Below are 23,622 nucleotides of genomic sequence, written 5' to 3'. Positions count from 1 at the left end.
TGTTGTTTGTAGTATACATAAATGATCTGGAAGAGGGCACTGTTGGTATGATCAGCAAGTTTGCAGATGATACTAAGATTGGTGGAGTAGCAGAAAGCATAAGGGACTGTCAGAGAATACAGGAAGATATAGATAGGCTGGAGGGTTGGGTAGAAAAGTGGCAGATGGTTTTCAAAATGATATGGATGCTTTGGAGAGGGTACAGAGAAGGTTTACAAGGATGTTGCCTGGTATGGAAAGTGCTAGCTATGAAAAAAGGTTGAGTAGGTTAGGTTTATTTTCATTAGAAAAAAGGAGATTGAGGGGGGGACCTGATTGAAGTTTATAAAATCATGAAGGGTATAGAAAGGGTGGATAGAGACAAGCTATTTCCCAGGATCAAGGATTCAATAACGAGAGGTCACGCTTTCAAGGTGAGAGGTGGAAAGTTTAAGGGGGATACACCAGCAAGTACTTCACACAGAGGGTGGTGGGCGTTTGGAACGCGTTGCCAGCAGAGGTGGTAGAGGAAGGCATGGTAGATTCATTTAAGATGCGTCTGGATAAACACATGAGTAGAGGGATACAGATGCTTAGGAATTGACCAACAGGTTTAGATAGTATGTTTGGATCGGCTCAGGCTTGGAGGGCCGAAGGACCTGTTCCTGGGCTGTAAAGTTTCTTTGTTCTTTGTTCTATATTACTTTAATGAGTGTTTCTATTGTCTCACCATTATTCTGCATGCATTAGCTTAGCCATATTCTTTAAACAAAAGATAAAATTGAACATCCATTGTCACAGACTTTCTCGTTGATAATGTTACGTGAAACTATCAATAGTTACTTTCCATGAGTCCAGAAAATATCATTCATACAGCTCAGATTAAATATGAATGGGAAGCATAGGTATCTTATTTAGTGGAAATCAATTACTGGGTATAGCATTAGTCAGTCACTTTCATGCAAGATTATAGTACACAATAATTGTAACATTGTTGTATGTTCCACTCAATTCCATTCAAATTGTGGAATTTACACCAGTAAAAACTGTATTTGTTCTCATTATTCCTTTGTAAAAGCCACTTAGTTTTTGTACTATGAACTACAAATGGGAGAAGATACTGCTTTAAACCAAGGAATCTATGCAATATGTTTGCAGTTTTGAAATCAAGTTATGGAATATTTTGTAAGTTGTATATACAAAGTTGCCTTATTCAAGCAGTCCGGAAACATTTCAGAGAGATTGACACCATCTGTGCACGAGTCTGGCAATTCTGCCCAGATAGTCTTTTGATTGGAAAAAGATCAAATCAGGACCAGTTGTGTTCAGCACAGTAACTCCTACTTGACTGGTTCCTGGACAGGTGACATAGCTACATCCTTGGGTGTGGACAATTCAGCAGAAATATTCAGCCTGTAAAGACAAAAGTATCCATCTCTCGCTCTGTCTCTCTCACCCTCCTTTCTGTATGAAGGTGTAAAGGAACATTCGTATTAGCTATCTACTCTCCCTCATTCCTCTCTAAGTTGTTCTCTCTTTCAATCCCCTGTTGAAAGGGAAAGGGGTCAAATAAAACACCTTAAGAGCCACTGAAAGGGCAAACTCTCAAAACAGTCAATGAGTTAGGTCACATTGGGCAACTTTGGTGGTTCTATAAAATCTTCACATTCGCAACAACTTGCAGTGCACTACCACAGAGAGTAATGACACTTCTGACATAGCGACTTATGTAGTTTTCATAATATAAGTAGTAATACACAGAAATTCAAAAGTTGCTGTTAGTTAATCTACACTATTCCATAGGTGCAACATTGACATAGTCCCCCAGACTACAATCAACGTTAGAAGTGATATGAAGTTACCTCTTTATTAGTCTTGCTGTTAAAAGTCCTTGATAAGGTTGCACTTTTTTCAAAAATTGATGTAATTGGGTTTTTAAAACAGAATACTAAGATTACTATTACTAGCAATTAACCTCAGTAGCACTGAAAACATGTTTTTAAATATTTGCATCAAATTTCCCCATGTGTTTAAATTATTTTTTAATTTTAAGGTTAAGGTGAAGATGAACACAATAAAATTTAGTGTTAAAAATGTATTTTACTTCCTGGTTTGCTGGCTATAAGGATTTTTCAACAGAAATGGGTGCTTAATCTACTTGATCATATAGTTTTTGCTGAATGCCTGGAGAAGTCCTCTCTTTAGCACCATTTTAAAACTGATGCAATGAAAGGAGAAATCCATTCTGTATATCATTTAGGTATTTGTGGACTGCTTTTTTTAAGATCAACAACACTGCAAATATTTTGGCATTACATACTTATAGTCTTCTAGCTCCAAACTATGATACGGCTTTTTGCTTCATCACCTTCCCAATAACCTTCCCAAACTCTCAAGTGGTTTAAAAAAAAGAAAATGGACACAATTGAATTAAGAGATTAGAAAATTTAGACAAATTAGACAAGGAGAGTATGGAACATCCTCAGACTTTAACAAAGTATCTGAAGAACTGAACTTTTATCACCACATGATAAGATTAATCATAGGAAAAAAAGATGTACCTGCCTGCACTTAGTGGTGCATAGTATCAAACTCAGCTTAGGCTCAGACTTACAAATGAATCAGATGATGATGGGTTTCGAAATCTAAGCACTTGACTGAGGATAACACTTCAATAGAGTGTTGGGAAAGTGCTATAGTCAGAGATACCAACTTTCCAATAGGATTTTAAACTGAACTTTCCTCTTAGGAGGATATAAATGATGCCATGACGCGATTTGAAGAATAACAGGTGTTATATCCTAATGCCTGACTGACACTAACCAAACAGATTAACTGGTTAATTTCTGTTTTGCTGTTTTTGAAGCTTCGTATAGGCAAGTTAGATGCAGTATTTTGTGAATTTTAAAAGTGTCTAAACTTCAAAAGAAATTTATGTGCTACATATCTTTATGACTTATCATTAGGTCATGCAAGGTGCTGCGTAAATGCAAGCTATTCCATTTCCTCTCATGGTAAATTTACAATGTTCTATTCATCAATTAGATAGGTATGTGCTTTCATAATTTATAATTTGGAAGAAAAGATTCTTATGGATTTCATCGAGAATTGTGATAAAAGCAGTATAGAGATAAATAAGAACCAAACCTGCCAGGGAATATCACTATCATTTGAAATTAGTATTAATCTTGGCACATTAGGCACCACTGTTCTTTTGAAACCACGTCATCTCTGATAGATGCACTAAAATTCAAAATATATTTATAGCAAACAATATGTGTTGAGAGAGCAAGAAAGCACGCACATAGTCTTTAAGATCACTAAGTGGAAGAGTCTGAAAACTGTACATAATTAAACAGAATTTATTAAGTAAAACATTAGAAGAAATAATTTTACTCTAAAGGCTAAGCTACTGATTGAAAGATTACCCTCTGCCTCTGCATTTTGCCTTGCAACACAAAGAAGACATCTAAGCACTGCTTTCTGTTATATTTTTATGCCTAGAAGGGTTTCCAGAGTAAATGCCAATTTCTTTTGACCAGTATTGCACACCATAATATTATGACTTGGCAAGTACAATAATTGGTAGAGTCATAAACATTATAATAATGTAATTGCATAACAAGGCAAGGACAGATGTAAAACTATTAAATTATAAAGTATGTTGAGAGTGGCAGTCCTTTTCATTCTAAGCCTGAAAACAACGCAAATGATTATAGTGTGTGCAACTAAACTACTATTAATGATCTTTTCAACACATTATTTCTCAATTTAACTTCCTACTCGGTATTTGTCTTCATGTTATTTTCATCAGCCAAGATAGGAGTGAGATGGCAGAAAATGATGTTACAAATGTCTATAGGGATTTCAAATCCTTCTTTATGATTAATCAAAAGACATGATTAATCAAAAGTAACTAACAGGTTGTATGGAATCAAAGTTTAATTCTCTTGTGATAGGGAGTTAGGTGGAAACTGCATTCTTCTAGCAGAAACCCTACGATGTAATGAGGTGTATTATTCCTGACTGAAAAATCACTTCAATTGTTAAGTCATTAGGATAATTATGTCACAAATATCTTAATCCAAACTTCTTGTTCTCTGAATGATTTTCTAACAACCAGTTAGAATGAGTAGCAACTATTTATCTTACGTGCATAATAGTGTGACAGGCAAGTTGAGGTTAAGAAGAAAAGTACTCACAAAATGAGTAGGCTATTTAGCCTCTTGGCCTGATCCACCAATCAAAAAAGGTGACTGCTCCGATTGTGGCCTTGATTTCACTTTCTGACTTGCCCCATATTGCCAACAGCCACCAATTATGTCCACAACCCCACCCCCTCAAAACATAGAAGTCCTTGTTGAATAGCTACCTGTTGAATTCAACTTTGAACATCTTCAGTGATCCATCCTCTGATGCTACTGGAGAAAGAGAATGCAAAAGAATAGTGACCCTCAAGAATTTCTCATCTCTTGTTTTAAATGGGAGATGCTTTACTTTTAATCTGTGCATCTAACTCTAGATGCACCCATGAACAGAGGCTTTATTAAGCCAGATATTACAAGAAAGTAACTGAGAAAACCTCAACAATTTCAGATTTTATTGTGCACATAAAAGATGCACAAAATAATGATCGGTTTAAATAAAGTAAATAAAGGAAATTGTTCCCAAAAAGAGCAGGAAACAGCAATTTGAAGTTTTGGGCAAAACATGAAGTGTTTTTAAAAAAGAACATGTGGAAAGATAATGGAATACCATGCAGGAGGAAGGCAAATGCTCAAATGATTTCAAAAAGGAATTGGATGGACACTTGAAGGAAATAAAAAAAAGCAAGCCTACAAAGGATAGAACAAAGGAATGGGACTAACTGATTGATTGTGAAGATTAGCCCTGAGACTTAAACAATGTTGATAGCATAACAAACAAAATGGAAGGCATCATCATAACTTCCAAAAGTAAATACTGACATAAAAGCATAGTCAAATGTTGTCACAACTATAAAGTCCATAAACAAGAAATACTGATATTTTCTAGTCAACTTGTTCAGAAATGTTATTACACACCTCTTGAGCAGGTGGTATTAAGCCTAGCCTCCTGGTCCAAAGGTAGGGATACTACTACTGCACCAGAGGAAATATGTATAATCTGTACAAAATTTTAAATAAGTACACTTAAAAATAGAATTTTAATAGGGGAATTTCATTTTAAGGATACGGTTTATAATAACCATAACTATTTACCTTTCCAAATGTCATGGCTTAATTCATTTGAAACTTAAATACAAATGTCAGACATTTTCATAGGCAACTCTCTTACAACCCACATCGTTAACACTAGCATATTGGCAACATTTATGAATTGTTGACATAACAACCTCAGGCCTTATATTTTGTTTGTCTTCTATTCAGTCCACAGTGGATATTTACAATACTTTCACAGATTCTCAGAACACACTAGAAAATGAAAATGAAACTAAAATATGAACAATTATCAACTGCCAATGCTTGCACACCAATTGCAAATATTCCAACCATCAGAGACTAGGTGCACACAAGGTTGTGATCAATGGAAAATGTACAATATATTGAAATTCTACCAAATGCAAACCGTATAAAATCAAAACTTTCCACAGAAAAAATAAAAGTCAAAACACAATGTCACGTATGAATATTCCATGCACAAAGGATGATGACAATGACAAGCAGCCCCTTCCACCTGAGGCATTATCACAATTCTGTTGAAACATGGACATCTCTGCAGTCAGTCAACAGACCTGTAGAAACGATATTTGCCAAAGAAACAAATAGGCACATTGATTGATACAAGGCCCATCTTGGAAAACTCTTAAATCCAAGGAAGTCAGAAGATCATATCTATCGTGAATCTGCCTGTCAATCTTTGGATGATGTCAAAAGAACCTTCGGCCCCACCTTCACCAAAATTGTTCTTTGAAATCACAGATGGGAAGTGTGCACAAACAGGAACAAGCAAGTTGGCTAGATAGAGCAATACTCCAAGAGAAGATCACCGCCTGTGTTCAATGATATTTTGTAGATACCCTTCATGTATAAGCTGGATGCAGAATCCTCATTACTTGAGCATGACATCCTAACAGAATGGGAAGCATCTGAAAAGGACTGTATGAAATCGAAGCTATTCAAGCAGGAAAAACACCACCTTCTGTCAAACCTACAGGACCTGCTGGAAAGACGACTGGGATAAGCATAGTACAAAAGATCATGCCCTACAAAGAAAGGCAATTATAGGGGGTTGCAACAACTACAAAAGCAAATCACTCCAGAATTTTTGCCTGGGTCATTCAAATGAGGTTCCACCAACTAATCAGAATTTACTCAGAGCTACAATGTAGTTTCAAAGCAGGAAAATCCAAAGCAGAAATGACATTCTCACTATCTCAGCTTAACAGACGTGCAGAAAGCAGCAAATACCACTTTTGCATCTCACAAAAGCATTTAGAGACATAAAGTCATAGAGATGTACAGTACCAAAACAGACCCTTTGGTCCAACTCGTCCATGCTGACCAGATATCCCAACATGATCTAGTCTCATTTTCCAGCACTTGATCCATATCCCTCTAAACCCATCCTATTCATATACCCATCCAGATGCCTTTTAAATGTTACAATTGTACGAGCCTCCACCACTTTCTCTGGCAGCTCATTCCATACACACACACCACCCTTTGCATGAAAAGATTGCCCTTTAGGTCCCTTTTACATCTTTCCCTTCTCACCCTAAATGGAATGACTGAGCAGAATGAGCTTCTTTAAAATACTAGAGAACACTCAACTTTACTTTACACTTTCATATGGTCCTTTCATGATAACAAGCAGAACCATCCATGAACTGAATCATATATTTTCTTGGCTAAGTCTAAATTATAGAGTTTCATGGAGAGTTTTTCCTCCATGAGGCTTAGCACATTTTCTCATGGCATCTTAAACTCGTATCATTAATGATCTAGCCCACCTTTACAGTATCCCCCATCAGATTCTAGCCCCATTCATCCACTCACCACACTCCGAGCAATTTGCCATTGCCAGGTTCCCCAGAAATTGATCAGTATCCCTGGTGCTGGCACTGGCATAGGTACCATATTTACAAGGCCATTGTGCACACTGGACAACTGCTGTCAGGCTGGAACATTCCTGCAGAGATCCTGACATTTGCCTTGGACACAGCAAACTGGAGAAAATCGACAATCCACTTTGTGGCCAGGAATCTGGAAGTCCTGGTGGACGTAGTGATGCAAAGGCAGAACATCCTCTTCCCCCAAGACAGTGATGGAGGCCATAATACCAGACTAAAGCTGGTGTGAGGTTTGCCACCTGGGTCAGTGCAGTGTCAGCTGTCTGGAGGAATTCACAAATGTAGGAAGGAGGTCAATTACTTCCACCACTCCACCATTGTTTCACCATCTTCTCTCCAATACCACACACTTATCTTTGATATTGTACCCACTTCCCTCCAAGGCGCATGCTCTACTACTCACTATTGCCAGCAGCATTTCCTCACTCACTGTCATCCACATTGAACCAGACACAAAACCTTGCACGCCTATGTACTGTGTTTTCACTCACTTGGGACACCTTCCCACTATGCTGAGAATAAAAGTTGTGCCACCTACTTTAATCTCCCTTAATTCTGGCTTGCCCCATTCCAGGGAAAGAAGCAGTCCACAATAGGGCAGAAAGAATCAAGATAGGTAGTGGGCTGCTTGACATTTGGTTCCTCACCATGTATGTGGAGAGTATCCTAACTCTGATGACCCCAATCAGTTGAATCATCATGTCCAAGGCTCCCTGATCAAGACAATTTCCCTGACTTGACTGAGCACTGCTGACAACTGATAAGCTTGTGAATCAGAGGTATGCCATGAGGGCTCTTAAAGGCTGACACATCAGATGCCAAAGTCCATGGACATGGTGTGTGTGGGAATGGTGCTTAAAAATGAGTTTCTGGAAAAGCGCAGCAGGTCAGGCAGCATCAAAGGAACAGGAGAATCGACGTTTCGGGCATAACCATAAGCCCTTCTTCAGGAAAAATTTCTGAAGAAGGGCTTATGCCCGAAACATCGATTCTCCTGTTCCTTTGATGCTGCCTGACCTGCTGCGCTTTTCCAGCAACACATCTTTAAGCTCTGATCTCCAGCATCTGCAGTCCTCACTTTCTCCTGTGTGGGAATGGTGCCCATGTTGCGTGCCCCGAGGTGTCTGGTGTAAAAGAATGGGGGTCCTATGGAGCAAGCAGCTCTGACTTCCACGTCAAGAATTCTCTGTTTACTTTTCTCATGGGTTTGGAAGAATGGGAAGTTGCATATTAATGAAGCAAGATTTGCAATTAACAAGGTGCTTAACAAGCAATAATCTCACTTCAAAGAAAATTCACCACCGTCTAGTGAGAATTTCACCTTGACACCCAGAACATAGATAAAATATGAAGCAAGTAGCTCCCGACATCAAGATAGGCCTAATTGGACTTTTCATATGATTCTACCATATTTCTTGCCATAGCCCACATCGTTCAGGTCCCTATAAGATTCTGCCTCATATGCCCCTACCAATAGAATATACTTCCATAAATGATCAAATGGGAATCTCTTCAATCAATCAAGACTAACAGCTGAGACAACTGGAGCATGTCCTAATGACTGGATTTCAGTGTATTGACATTGCTGTCATAATTTCCCAGACAGAAGACATAGCTGAAGCTCATGGATCACTTGCGCAATGTGTTTGAGTACATAAGATTGTGTGATGTTTCTAAACACATTCAGAGTCAACAGCACACCACTGAAAACATTCAGAAAATTATCCTATCTTGCATCCACAGTGACAGACAACTTATTTATTGATAAACAGCTAGGCACACACTTTGGATAAAGAGCCCCCAACTCTGGTTAACTAAACACAGGCTTCAAAAAAAAAAATCAAGAAATATCCTGCAAGACTACAATGCTTATCTTCATATTGCTGTATCCTCGGCAATTTCCGTATGTCAGCAATGCCTGGGCAACTTGCAACTGCCAAGAAGAAAAAGGCCATCACTGGTGTCTACAATGCACCCTCAGTATCACGTAGAAAGACAATATCACTAATGAAGCAGTTCCTTCTTGGGGAAAAAAAAGCCATGCATGGCAACATTAATCAAGCAAGGAAGACTTTGCTGTCTAAGGCATGTGCACAAAATGGAAGATGATCAGGTTCTCAAAAACGTGATATATGATGAGGTTGTCAATGCAAAGAAATCAATAGTGTGCCCAAAGCTCTGATTCATGAAGTCTGTCAAGCGACACAAAAATCCACATTAACAACAAGTGGGAAACTCTAAATGATAATCCATCCAAATGGCAAACCCAGCTATTGGCAGGAATTTGTCAGCACCATGATACCTGATTTCAGAGCTCCAGAGCAAATGATAGGCCTGTCAACAAGGCATTAGCACAGATCATTCCATATGACAATGTGGGTGGCATATGCAGTAGAATTCGGCTTCCCAAAATTGCTTTATCAGCCATTAAAAGATTGAGAACAGATTATCTCAACTGATCTCACCAAAATGTGTTAAGGATACATTCCCAATATCCTTTCCAAGCAAAAGAGTGTCAATCATTTAAATACCTTGCTATGCAAACCTAAAAGCTCTTCTTTTAAAAACAAAAATCAGTCATTTGATTGATGTTATTTTAGTAGAGATGACCACAATATTCATTCAGTTAGTACTGGTTCCCACAGATTTTGGTCACATTCCTAATTTTGTACTGGAGACTTAAAACCAACTAGATTCGGTTAGATTCCCTACAGTGTGGAAACAGGCCCTTCAGCCCAACAAGTCCATTTTGCATAAAGAAACTGAATAAATAGCACCCGTCTCTATCCAACATCTTTATATTATTATTACTACTACAATATTTTTATGATATAAAAATCATACTTCGAAAACTTAGAAAAATACTAAGTATTGTTCAGTTATTATTAGTTTGTTAACTCAGTTGAAAAACAGTGTACTAAATTACTCTTATTCAACCTCTCCAGCTGTGAAACATTAACTCCACAGATCACATCTAAAAATCGATCAATTTCTAAAACATTAACTTCTGAAAATAATCTCAAGTTCCAAATTTGACTTAATTTTTTTTAAATGAAATGATTATATAGGAGTTATATTCCATGCGTTTTGCTTTCACCTTTATTGTGTGAATCTTCAATCTTTTTGATTAATTAGCCTGCCTACTGCCTATTCTGTTACTGGATTCCACAGACCGTCTACAAATATTATCAAATTCAACTTAGCATTGAAAAAGAGGAATGTATGCTTTAGACAGCACTCCTCCACCTTCAGCCTGCCCTAAGGTCAATGGAGAGCATGCTTTCACCACTAACTGTAAAATCTGGGCCATTAATATGATATGTACATGAGGCAATATTTAATGCTCTCCACCTTAATGCATTATTAGTGCTATTATTTGGAACTTTAAAAAATTCCAAGGAAAGTTCTCAAAGAGATTACATGAATTTTGATGAGGTCAAAGACACAACTCAAATACATGAAGCCTATATCAATGCATGACTTTAAATCATGCTTTGGTCTGAACTTAAAAGGCATTCTAGAATAAAGGCAAAATATAAGCTTTGTCCTTAACTAGTTACTCTTTAACTACACCAGAAACTTGCTCCCAGATGCAAAAGCATAACATTTGTTGCTAGAGGTTTATAATCCCATTAATCTTGTGGAATTTCTACTACAATATCAAGGTTTCATGTATGCATTTTTAAAATCAATGCAAGAATTATGATGTTTCTGATTATAGAAGCCAAAATGTGGATGTGTTATTTTGATTAATCTTTATTTCCTAAGCCAGGCAGGAACATTTTACACATCATTCCAATTCAACTTTGCTTTGCATCTGAATCCAGGCAAATATAACTTCAAAGTTATATAAATCATACTGGACTCTAAATATTAATGCTGTATCTCTCTCCACAGATGCTGCCAGATCTGCTGACTTTCTCCAGCACTTTGTCTTTATTTCAAATTTAACTCTCAACCAGGGGGATATTTTACAAGAAATCACAATTAAATTAATGTCACCTGACCAACTCTGAATACAGCAGTATCCCATCATGAGAGGAATCAAAGTTGTTTGTACTTACGAGAGAGTATTTTTTCAGAATCCAATGATCAGATGTTAATTCCCAAACCCACTAATATATGAAACTTCCTGTAACTAAGCTAATTTTAAGCAGGACATCATGTTGTAGAAGTATGCTTTCAGTGAAAACTCAATTCCAAGCTAACTTGATCTACCTGTCAGTTTCATTCACTAGCGCTTTATAGGCAAAAATCAATAGCAATCTATCAAAATGGAATCCATTAATTCATTTGAAATACAAATTTAGACATTATATTCATGATTAGGAAGTGACTCACATGTGGTTTACGACTCAGTTAAGAAAACTGTATACTGTAAATGATTAATTCACTGGAGGGGAAAGTAATAATATTTAAATTTCAGCAGCATAATTCATTGTTACTTCATGCAAGTTACAAAGTAATGATAAGGTCACAAGCACTTCCATGTAATTCCCAAATCCAAAATATGTTAACAAATATCATCAACAATATATTCTATAACATTGTTATTACAAACATTGGAGTTAATTAATAAGTTAAAATCAGCACTGAAAGTTTTAACTATGCATTTTGTAAAATACAACACTGGGAAGAGTGGAGTTCTATTCTTGTGAATAAAATTGCAATAAAATACTATTTTAATATAGATTTTGTATTTTCAGGGGAACAGAAAAAACATTATATTCATTTCCTGTTAATAATATAAATTGTTCGTGCATCTACTGTTAAAATAAGGTTAAGGCTGAAACCACTTTTCTTGCCAAATGTACAGCAGGGGATCTAATAAATCCTAAAGTCGTTAAAATATTCTCCCAACATTTATTTCACATTTATAAAACCCCATGTGATGGTCCATAATTGATTTTTTTTAATGGATATTACTGTCAAAAAAGTCAGCGGACTACAATTGCCTTCCAAGAGAAGTGTTGTACAAGAGTGTTGATGAGCTTTGAAATAAACCATTGGCTGTTGCTGTTAGGCGCGGGTGGAGGGAGCTGTCCATTGTACTGTACCACAGACAGACGGGCTGCAGTAAGATGCCATGACACCTCCATTCATTCAATTTCCATTCCCCTGAGCACTGAATGCACAAAGACGGAAAATCCACACAGCTATATCAGCCACCTTTTGTTAAAACAAAATGAACAAATTGTCCATTTACATGCTTATGGTAAAGGAATATTTGAAACATATGTTCGTCGGAAACATGTATTTAAAAAGTGTACACGATTTGAAAGCATGCGAAAATTTTAAGTTTGTTTCAATTCCCGAATGTTTAACATATTTACTTGACAAAAACTGTTCCAGTTTAGTTTAAACAGTCGAATCGCTCCAAATTGCTATTTAGAAAGAACGGGAATTTGAAAGTAACTTCTCCAACCTCGGTCCTTACATAAAAGATAGCAGGGTCGGTTAATATTTTAACTTGAAATAAAGCAAAATAGAGTGGGGGGGGGGTGCACTAAACAACCACCTAACAGGACCCACCCCCACCCCAGGTGCGGTATATTGTCGGTAAAAAATCTGACAGATGGCCTGCAATGAATTAAATGTGATAGTGGCATGAGGGTGTCACTAATTCGGAAATCCCAACCAAACAAAATGCCCAGCGCATTCCAAATAGAAAATAACTGCCACACCACTGACGTCTTGAAATTTTAAAAACGAAATATTATTTCGGGTTCAAGTAACGAGGCCCGATTTGCTTCATCTGGTTTGACAGCGTCCCAGACAAACGCTGGCAAAAGAAAGAGTACCCCCTTGGAGAAAGAATCCCTCGCTCTCCGTCAGGTGAATGCAAATGGACCAAATGACTATTTTGCTTAAAATTTCTGAATGAATTGTGTGTGTGTGTGTGTGTGTGCGTGTTCCTACTAAAGTCTACAGCGGCTGCTGATATCCGTTCATTCATTGATGAACAATCGCAGCCGCCGTGAAAGCAGTGAGTGACAGGAGGGGTTGGGGTTGGGTTTGGGATGAGGGTGCTGGGGCTGGGGGTAGGGATGGAGGGTAAGGATGGCGGGGGACTCTTACCTCCAACACAAAGGAGAGACATGTCTCCTCGCTCCTCGGCCACACTCCACTGATTCTCTTGCTCTTCCGACGACTTTCGCGCCCCCCTCTCTTTCTCCGGCCGTTAGATACACGGTACGTTACTCTTTTTCTTTTTTTGTGGTGGGGGGGGCGGTGGTTAGTGAGTGTGTATTGAGAGGCTGCCCCTGTCGCCCCGCTCTTGGCGACAGCAGCTGTCGGTGTCGCTGTCGCTGTCTCTCTCGCGCTCTCCGCTCCTGACCGTTACTCCACAGCCGCCATTTTGTTGGGAGCAGCCCCTGGACCGGCTGACGTCACAATGGGGCGGCGCGAGAATGGAATTGGCGGGATGACAGCAGCTGGACAGATCCCAGCAGGGATCCGGAGTAATCTCGGACAGATCCCAGCAGGGGATCCGGAGCAATCTCGGACAGATCCCAGCAGGGGATCCGGAGCAATCTCGGACAGATCCCAGTAGGGATCCGGAGCGATCTCGGACAGATCCCAGCAGGGATCCGGAGCGATCTCGGACAGATCCCAGCAGGGATCCGAAGAAATCGCGGACAGATCCCTGCAGTGACCAGGAGAAAGCGCGCACATACCCCTGCAGGGATCAGGACAAATCTCGGACAGATCCCAACAGGGACCAGGAGAAAGCGCGGACAGACCACTGCAGGGATCAGGAGAGACCGTGGACAGATCCTAACAGGGATCCACAGAAAGCGCGTCGACTTCCGAACAGATCCCGACGTGTCCAGAGAAATCGCGACCAACTTCGTACAGATCCCGACCAGGACCCAGAGTAGGCGTACCCAACTCCGACAGTTCACATCCTACAACTCCGAACGGATGCCAGAAGTCTGGAAAGATCCCAACAGGGCTGTATCGATCCAACAAATCCAGACAGATCAAAGTTAATCTGGAAAGATCCCAAATTCGTCACACCTCTGTGTATATCCAAAATATATCTCCGCAACTCCACTTGGATCCAATTAGCCCTTGACCAATCTCACTATCACCAGAGCGATCACAATGGCTCCAGACACAACCCAGATGGTGCTAATAAGGCAGATCTCAGTCAGATTCCAGAATTTCAGACAGATCCAAATAACTGGACGTTCCACAGCAACTCCAGATAGATACCAGAAGCTTACGGTCCTTGTGAAAACTCCAGCAGAACATGGTGTGAGGCTGGCAGATCAAATCAACTCCAAGCAGGAAGACTTATGACCCAAAAGACAGAAGTTGATGGAGAAACTCAGCGGGCCAAGCATCAGTCTTCTTCAGAACTGTACTCCAAACGATGGCTGTGATTTCTCTCCACAGATGCTGCCTGATCTGCTGAGTTTCTCTGGCAATTTCTGTTTTTGTTCAGATTTCCAGCAGCTGCAGCTCTTTGATTTATGTTAGGATTGTGAGCCAGAGGAACTCAAGCTGCTCCTGCGGCAACAACGGTGACCCATCACATCAAACAGTAGGCATTAACCAGAGAAAGCCTGGGATGTTGGCGGGATGTGGGGGGGGGGGGGGGAGGAGGTGTTCAACTGAGAGGTGATGTTCTGTCATAAAACGGGACTGTTGAAGGAAGCACTCACCCCATGTACCCTTTCCTGTTTGAGCTCCAGACAGGCATAACTGCTGGGATTCCTGTTCTCTTCCTAATAATCGGAACATTGTTACTGGGTGCGAAATAGCGATTAATTGGGAACTTAAGAACCTAACCTACCATTCACCAAATCACTGCGAGGAGGTGAGTGGGTAAGCAGCCGGAAAATCACCTTGGAATGCTTTACCCCACCACACTTGCAAGTCTGCCCATAAAACGCTGTTCTTGGAATCTTCCCCAAACTAAACCCACCCAAATACATCCAATCTTAAACATGTTAAAATTCACCATTCTTTCCTAAAGTGTCTGAAGATGCAATAAGACAAGAATTTCCAGAAATGAATGATTGCACAATTACACCTTCATTTTGAAGATGGTCAGTCTAGGAACAGAAGTGTTGGAAATATTAAACAAATACTTCATAGATAATTATTTCCTAATACCAAATTCTCATGATATTTAAATAATTATGTTAAAATTAATTATGATTGCTTGCGTGAGATGTTGGGCAAGATCGTTTAAGTTATCGTTTTAGTCAATGGCCTAAATTACAGGTTGGCCTAAAAGAGTGCAACACCATGTCTGGGGATCTACATCAACATTGTAGCTATCAAACCCTGCTCACTAGTATGTGGTGTGTGGTGCAATGGGTGACAAGTGCAAAACATCTGCAGGACAACAAGACCATTGTGATCATACTGCAAGTTGATTTAAGCAAGCACATACTATTCTGCAGCACAGTGGTGCTATTATCTTTGACTGGAAGTGTTTATCAATAAAGATCACTTGCGTTTATATAGGATCTAATTTTGCTAAAACGTTTCAAATTGTTTCAGTTAATTAATCACATTTGGAATGTAGCAATCATTCTTTTGTAGTCAAACAGAGCAGCTATTCTACCGGACATTATTGCAAATATCCTTGAGGTGAATGAACACTGCCATTACGTTGTAACAAATCACTAAATTGCTCAAGTAAGGTCAGCTGTGTAATAAATTCAGTTTTATCATTGGTCAGAAGAAGACTGAAACTTGTTTACCAGCTGTGTATGGAAACAAGATAATACTCAAAACTACAAATCAGTGAGCTTTACATCTGTAGCAGGCACAATATAAGGTGATATCCTGGAAGAAGGTTGAAGGAGTATCATTTTGTAAAAAAAAAGTAATCATTTGGTTTTATCATTCAGAGATTGTGCTTGACAAATTTAATCAGAGTTCTTCAACACAAGAATTGGTGGAAAGGCAACTCAGTGGATGTCAGTTCCTCTGTTAATATATCATCGCTCAAACATTTCTTTTATGTGGAGAAGTAAACTTGACTTCAGAATAGTGTCTTTAAAAAACACATTTGTCCTTAAAATAATTTGAGTGACGTGATATGAAAGTAGAATGGAGTTACATATTTTGACATTTACCGTCAGGTTTGCTTTGAAATGTTACATTTATTCATTGTGTAACTGTTTGAAGCAATAAACATTCACACTAATTTTTACATTTTCTGGTTGCCCATTAAAGGGTGAAGCACGTTTTGTACTCTGCACATCATTTATTGTGATCCCTTCTCCTGATTGGAATCTGATTCTAGTATTCTAATCTGGAAACAGACAGTAGCTCTGCAAATATGAAAATATTGTGGCAAAATGCCAAGAAGTCTTAATGGACTCTCTGAAACAATTCATCTTAAGCCAGGCACTGGAAGGTGATTATGAATAAAAGGTGAAAAGTCAGAATGAATTAATACGTGAATGCCAAAAACACAGGCATTTTCCTCCTTTATCCATTTTGAAATTCAAAGGTTTGTGTTTTTATTTACTTCATGTTCTTTCCTACTTTTTATTAAATTTGATCCTTCTTTGCAGTTTAATGAATTATCCTTCTAGCTCGCATAAATACTTCCAGTTTTTGGACTGGCATTACCTTCTTCATAGAAATTTATTGTATTGTTACAATTAATGCACAGACATTACATCCCTGTAATATAGTATGGTTTCTGCACTTAAACTCACTATCTGCTCAGTTTTATTTAAAGTTACAAGTGTCGGTTTTATTTTATTCACTATCTCCATTCTGCACGGTGGGAATGGCTTGTGTGAGGGGATTAAACCCACTCAAAGCCGCTCCGTTCACACTCAGCTGCATTTCAGCTGCAGCAGCTTGTAGTCAGCCGAGGATCTCTATGTAGGAAACCGTCAGTCTAATTTAAATCTACGAATTGAAGATTGATTATATAACTGACATGCAATGCGATTTGAACTATGATTCAGTAGGAGGTGTGTGATGTCAAATATGCCAGAAACACAGTATTTAAAAGAAGGACCGGGAAGTACAGCAGTCCTGTGTTTACCCTTTGAGAGGATTCCTAAGGATGTCTGGAGAAACAGAAATACACTCTAGGCCTTGGATGTCTCCCTTAGTTCTTCCCAAATTTTCCTCAGCAGCAGCCCAGCTTCCATCTCCACTTGCTGACCTCGATATCATTCCTACCAGTTTCAATTTCAAACTTTGAAAGCAAATGGTGATTAAAATGAAGCAAAACCTTCGCGATGCTTCCTCCGAATTTGTTTGGGCACCGCCTAGTTCGGGCTTCGCGGGCACCAAACCTGCCCTCTTCTTAAAATATCTCTCCCAGAATGTAAAGTAGCCTCGTGCGCACTCGTAATTCAAAGTGTAATTATGTATACACAAAACAAAGGGCGTTTGAACTGTTCGAGATTTCAACAAACCGGGTTGTTAGGTGTTTTTATGTGCGTGTGTGAATTGCTAGAGCTCTGTTCTTACAAGGTCGGTACAAGTCTGTCAGAATGCCGCCACAGTCTGATAGATAGTCTTGAGATTTTCCACTATGCTGCTACTCGTTGACAGTGTAGAAAGTACAGCAACTGATTTCAGTTCTACACAGGGTCGTCAAATACACTGGTGTTAGTTATAGCTTATTAAAATAAAGGAAACGTCGAAAAGGACCACATAATAGCGCAATGAAGTTGTACAAGACATTTTGAAATCACAAGAAGTTCCCATATTGTTTATTTGTGAACAGGTGGAAAAGGTGCCTAAGAGCCATTGAAGGAACTATTAGAAGCGACACGTTCTGAAGAAGGGTCACTGGACTCCAAACGTCAATTCTGCTTTCTCTGCACAGATGCTGCCAGACCTGCTGAGTTTCTCCAGCAAGTTATGTTTTATTTTGTTACAGATTTCCAGCATCTGCAATCCTGTTTTATTAGAGAAGGGACTTTGAGTCAAACAGGCTGAGATTGAAAAATCGATTCAAATCTGTTTAGTTTGAAGTAAAGAAAAACTGTCAAATAAACTCAAAGAACGTTAAAAGCTCGATTGCAGCTCCAACAGAATCTTACCGCTCTTGTACCAGCAAATAAAATTCTTTCTAACTAACCAGAACATCACCCATAACTGCATATTTCTTCCCGGTAACAGGTGCATTCTATCTAACCAACGGCAAATACAGGAGATCCAACCGAGTGGAATATGCAAACTCGATTGCCATATTCCACTACACAATCCCAGCCTAAAGACAGACCAAGGCCCTCCCAACCTCTCAACTGTGCCAGATTAGCAGATTATGGGAACACCACCATCTGCAACTTCCCTTCCAAGTCACATGCCATCGCCACTCGGAACTGTAACGGCCTTTATTCACTGTTATTGGAACACATTCTTGGCATCTCCTTTCATACCAGCACTGGGTATACCTTCAACCCAAAGACTGTACTACCTTCTCCAGGCCAATTAGCAATGCCCACACCCTGTGGACGAATTACACACAAAAACGCAGTGTGACTCAGTCGTGAAGCAGTGCAACTTCACAAGAAAGTTAGAAGAAAAAGTAAAATTCATCGAATGATGTGCCATTCTCCTGCCAGTGTTTCTGTGGAATGTTGGAATAAAGGCAGAATTTTGCCATGCGCTTCTGACAGAGAGGACACGATCCTTTCTATCGTCCAATTGTGGAAAATGAGACGCCGGAAAACATGCTGTGAGACATCCGAGGAACTATCAGGCATCCATCAAACCTCTACAAAGCTGAACAAGGCCCATTGCTAAACGCGAACACTCTGAAATCCCCATTGATTGCCTCCTAGTTGTAACCATAGCGTAGATAACTGCGATGATGGCAAGTGTACAGTACTCCCACACAACGCCAAATAACAGGTTCAACCTGAATTAATAAACCTTGGAAGACAGCGCAATCTGTGATAATCATATACTTCCCGACAAAAGGCAGTGGGTAGTGGATTTATCAATAAACCCCTTCGGATTGCCCACGTGAATTTTACACCATGGCACTGGAGTAACTGCCAAAGCTCAAGGGATATATCTAAATCCACAACGTGCCAACAAAGCAGGAAAATATACTGTAATATGACTGCCATTTACGGAAATAGGTCGACAGCATCACCAGACGCTCAGCAAAGCTCGCTAATTAAGATAATGTATCATGGTACCATCTGCATGCTACAGTACAAATATAATGTAACCTTGTCAGCATTCTTGGTCGAGACCCAAGAGTAGTTGCAAGTTTCAAAAGTAGCTATGTCGCCACCATTTGACAAAAATGTGGAATTTGTTCCCGGAAACTGTCGCCTATTAGAGAGATGCTGGATTTTTCACTGAACTGGTTCTAATCGAATGGCAATTTTTTTACAGCTTTCCATGGTGACCGGGATCTTTATTTTAGAGAAAACAAAGTGTTTGGGAAGCCTCTTGTTTGCAGTGAAAGAAATGTAATTTAATCATGACATTGTGTGCGCGTAAGCGGCGCAATGATATTGTGGCTGACTTACCACATTTCGTTTTAAAGATGAAAACCGTGTTTTGACAGAGTGCCTGTTTGTCATTAATGCACATTAATTGTATACGGCATGAATTTTGATGTTCTCCCGGGAGTGTCAGGGTATTTTATATGGTCATATTGCTTAATTTTTAAACTTATTTCTTAAACTTATTTCTTGTGTGGTGTTAATTTGAATATACTATATGCAAAAATCAAAATGTCTATCGAATGCCCTTTCATGAGAGGGAGGTAACAATCCAGTTGCGTTTGCACTTTCGAAGCATACCCAGCCATCAGCTCTGGATGTTAAACATAGTTTCAATTTCCTTTAAAAAGCGGTTCAAACACAATTCGTTTTTATCCCAGTTTCTGTGTTTTAAAGACCGGAGTCGTCATCATCATGACTAAAATACTGCACGAGTTTTTTTTACACAATTGGCAGAAAGGTCGTTGAGATCTTGCCTATGATGTATTGAAAGCATAATCAAGTGCATAGCACCTTCTTGTTTTAAAGTTATGCTTATGTTATCTCTTCCCTTATGATTGTTGATAATATAGGTTTATTATTGAGTGGCTATGACGGTAAATGGCAGACGTTGTCATCAGGCAGGATAGCTTTAAAACAGAGTCGCTGTTCAGAGCGTGAGCTAGGGGTTCACCCCTCTTCCCCAGGGGGTTTTAAATGGCGGAGAAGGAAATAAGGAGCTTGGGAGAGACAAATAGAGTCTTTAACAGCACGGACAGAGGCCCTTCGGCTCATCGTGATCGAAAATGTAGTCAGGCATCTATTTATTCTAATACAAGTGTTCCACCACTTGTATGCTATGGCATTTCAAGAATTCTTCGAAATAGTTATAGAGTCACGAAGATGTACAGCACGGAAACAGGCCCTTCGGTCCAACTCGTCCATGCAGATCAGATATCCTAACCTAATATAGTACCATTTGCGAGCACTTGGCCCATATCCCTCTAAACCCTTCCCTTCCAGATGCCTTTTAAATATTGTAACTGTACTAGCCTCCATCACTTCCTTTGGCAACTCATTCCATACAAACACCACCCTGCACGTGAAAAAGTTGCCCCTCAGGTCCCTTTTATATCTTTTCTTGCTCACCTAAACTTATGCCATCTAGTTCTGGACTTCCCTATCCCACAGAAATGACCTTGTTTTATCCTATCCATGCCACGTAGTTTTATAAACCTCTATAAGGTCACCCCTCAGCCTCCGACACTTCAGGGAAAACAGCCACAGCTTATTCAGACTTTCCATATAGCTCAAATCGTCCTACCCTGGCAACATCCTTGTAATCCTTTCTGAATCTTTTCAAGTTTCACAACATCTTTCTGATAAGAAGGAGACCAGAATTGCACACAATATTCCAACAGTGGCTTAACCAATGTCCTGTATAGCCGCAACACGACCTCCCAACTCCTGTACTCAATATTCTGACCAATAAAGGAAAGTATACCAAACGCCTTCTTCAATATCCTATCTACCAGCAACTCTACTTTCAAGGAAGTATGAACCTGCACTCCAAGGTACTTTGTTCAGCAACACTCCCCAGGACCTTACTATTATGTGTATGAGTCCTACTCTGATTTACTTTTCCAAAATGCAGCACCTTGCATTTATCTAAATTAAACTCCATCTGCCACCCCTCAGACCATTGGCCCATCTGACTAAGATCCTGTTGTACTCTGAGGTAACCTTCTTTGCTGTCCAGTACACCTCCAATTTTGGTGTCAGCTGCAAACTTACTAAATATACCTCCCATGTTCACATCCAAATCATTTATATAAATGTCAAAAAGTAGTGGACCCATCACCAATCCTTGTGACACTCCACTGGTCACAGGCCTCCAGTCTGAAAAGCAACCCTCCACCACTACCCTCTGTCTTTTACCTTTGAGCCAGTTCTGTATTAAAATGGCTAGTTCTCCCTGTATTCCATGAGGTCTAACCTTGCCAACCGGTCTCCCAGAAGGAACTTTGTTGAATGCCTTACTGGAGTCCATATAGATCACATCTACCATTCTGTCCCCATTAATCCTCTTTGTTACTTCTTCAAAAAACTCAGACACGTTTCCCACGCACAAAGCCATGTTGACTACCCCTAATCTGCCCTCGCCTTTCCAAATACATATGAATCCTGTCCCTCAGGATTCCCTCCAACAACTTGCCCACCATGATGTCAGGCTCACCAGTCTATAGAACATAAAACATTACACCGCAGTACAGGCCCATTGGCCCTCAATGTTGCACTGACCTGTGGAACCAATCTGAAGCACATCTAACCTGTACTATTCCATTTTTGTCCATATGCCTACATAATGACAATTTAAATGCCCTTAAGTTGGCGAGTCTACTACTGTTGAAACTTTATTGCTGGAACAGCACAGCAGGTCAGGCAGCATCCAGGGAACAGGAGATTCGACGTTTCGGGCACAGGCCCTTCTTCAGGAAATGAAGAAGGGCCTGTGCCCGAAACGTCGAATCTCCTGTTCCCTGGATGCTGCCTGACCTGCTGTGCTGTTCCAGCAATAAAGTTTCAACTTTGATCTCCAGCATCTGCAGACCTCACTTTCTCCTCGAGTCTACTACTGTTGCAGGCAGTGCGTTCCACACCCTTACTACTCTCTGAGTAAAGAAACTACCTCTGATATCTGATCTATATCTACCACCCCTCAATTTAAAGCTACGTTCCCTCGTGCTATCCATTGCCATCTGAGGAGAAAAGCTCTCACTGTCCAACCTATCTAACCCTCTGATTATCTTATATGTGTCAATTGTCACAACTTAACCTTCTTCTCTCTAATGAAAACAGCCTCAAGTCCTTCAGCTTTTCATCTTAAGACTTTCCCTCCATACCAGGCAACATCCTAGTAAATCTCCTCTGCACCCTTTCCAAAGCTTCCACATCCTTCCTATAATGTGTGACCAGAACTGTATGCAATACTCCAAGTGTGGCCGCATCAGAGTTTTGTACAGCTGCAGCATGACCTCATGTTTCCGAAACTCAATCCTTCTACCAATAATAGCTAACACACCATATGCCTTCTTAACAGCCCTATCAACCTGGGTGGCAACTTTCGAGGATCTATGTACCTGGACACCAAGATCTCTCTGCTCATCTACACTACCAAGAATCTTACCATTAGCCCAGTACTCTGCATTCCTGTTATTTATTCCAAAGTGAATCACCTCACACTTTTCCGCATTAAACTCCATTTGCCACCTCTCAGCCCAGCTCTTCAGCTTATCTATGTCCGTCTGTAACCCAGAACATTTTTCGTCACTATCCACAACTCTACAGACCTTCATGTCATCCGCAATTTTACTAATCCAGCCTTCTTTGCCCTCATCCAGGTCATTTAAATAAATGACAAACAACAGTGGACCCAAAACAGATCCTTGCAGTATCCCCCTAGTAACTGAACTCCAGGATGAATATTTCCCATCAACCACTACCCTCTGTTTTCTTTCAGCTAGCCAATGTTTGATCCAAACTGCTCTATCATCATCACTCCGATGCCTCCATATTTTGTACAATAGCCTACCATGAGGAACCTTATCAATACCTTACTGAAATCCATATACACCACATCAACCGCTTTACCCTCATCTACTTGTTTGGTCACTTTGTCAAAGATCTCAGTAAGGTTTGTGAGGCACGACCTACCCTTCACAGAACCGTGCTTACTAACCCTAATCAACTTGTTCCTCTCTAGATGATTATAAATCCTATCTCTTATAACCCTTTCCAACACTTTACCCACAACCAAAGTAAAGCTCACAGGTCTATATTCCCAGGGCTGTCTCTACTCCCCTTCTTGAACAAGGGAACAACATATGTTGTCCTCCGGTCTTCTGGCACTACTCCTGTAGACAATGACGACATAAAGATCAAAGCTAAAGGCTCAACAATCTCCTCCCTGACTTTGCGGAGAATCCTAGGATAAATCCCATCCGGCCCAGGAGACTTATCTATTTTTACATTTTCCAGAATTGCTAACACCTCCTCCTTAGGCAGCTCAATCCCATCTAGTCAAGTAGCCTG

At 39.8% G+C, this 23,622-nt stretch overlaps 1 protein-coding gene across 18 annotated transcripts in view; it reads right to left on the bottom strand.

Annotated features, from left to right (window-relative positions):
• LOC122565310 (protein unc-13 homolog A) overlaps positions 1-14,462 on the bottom strand; it is a 428,982-nt gene extending 414,520 nt beyond the window's left edge. For 10 of the 18 annotated variants that reach the window (XM_043721135.1, XM_043721136.1, XM_043721133.1 and 7 more), the window contains exon 1: positions 13,169-14,462. In XM_043721135.1, coding sequence (XP_043577070.1) covers positions 13,169-13,190 — 22 coding nt within the window. In that variant the 5' untranslated portion in view covers positions 13,191-14,462. Of the gene's footprint in view, positions 1-4,351; positions 4,401-13,168 lie in introns of all 18 variants that reach the window. The other 8 variants (XM_043721142.1, XM_043721140.1, XM_043721141.1 and 5 more) reach the window with 2 other exon arrangements.
• Positions 14,463-23,622: the final 9,160 nt, after the last annotated feature.

This window comes from Chiloscyllium plagiosum, chromosome 31 (genome assembly GCF_004010195.1).
Source record: "Chiloscyllium plagiosum isolate BGI_BamShark_2017 chromosome 31, ASM401019v2, whole genome shotgun sequence".
Taxonomy (NCBI): Eukaryota; Metazoa; Chordata; class Chondrichthyes; order Orectolobiformes; family Hemiscylliidae; genus Chiloscyllium; species Chiloscyllium plagiosum.
The sequence above is the reverse complement of the archived record's forward strand: the minus strand, read 5'-3'. Positions and strand labels throughout refer to the sequence as shown.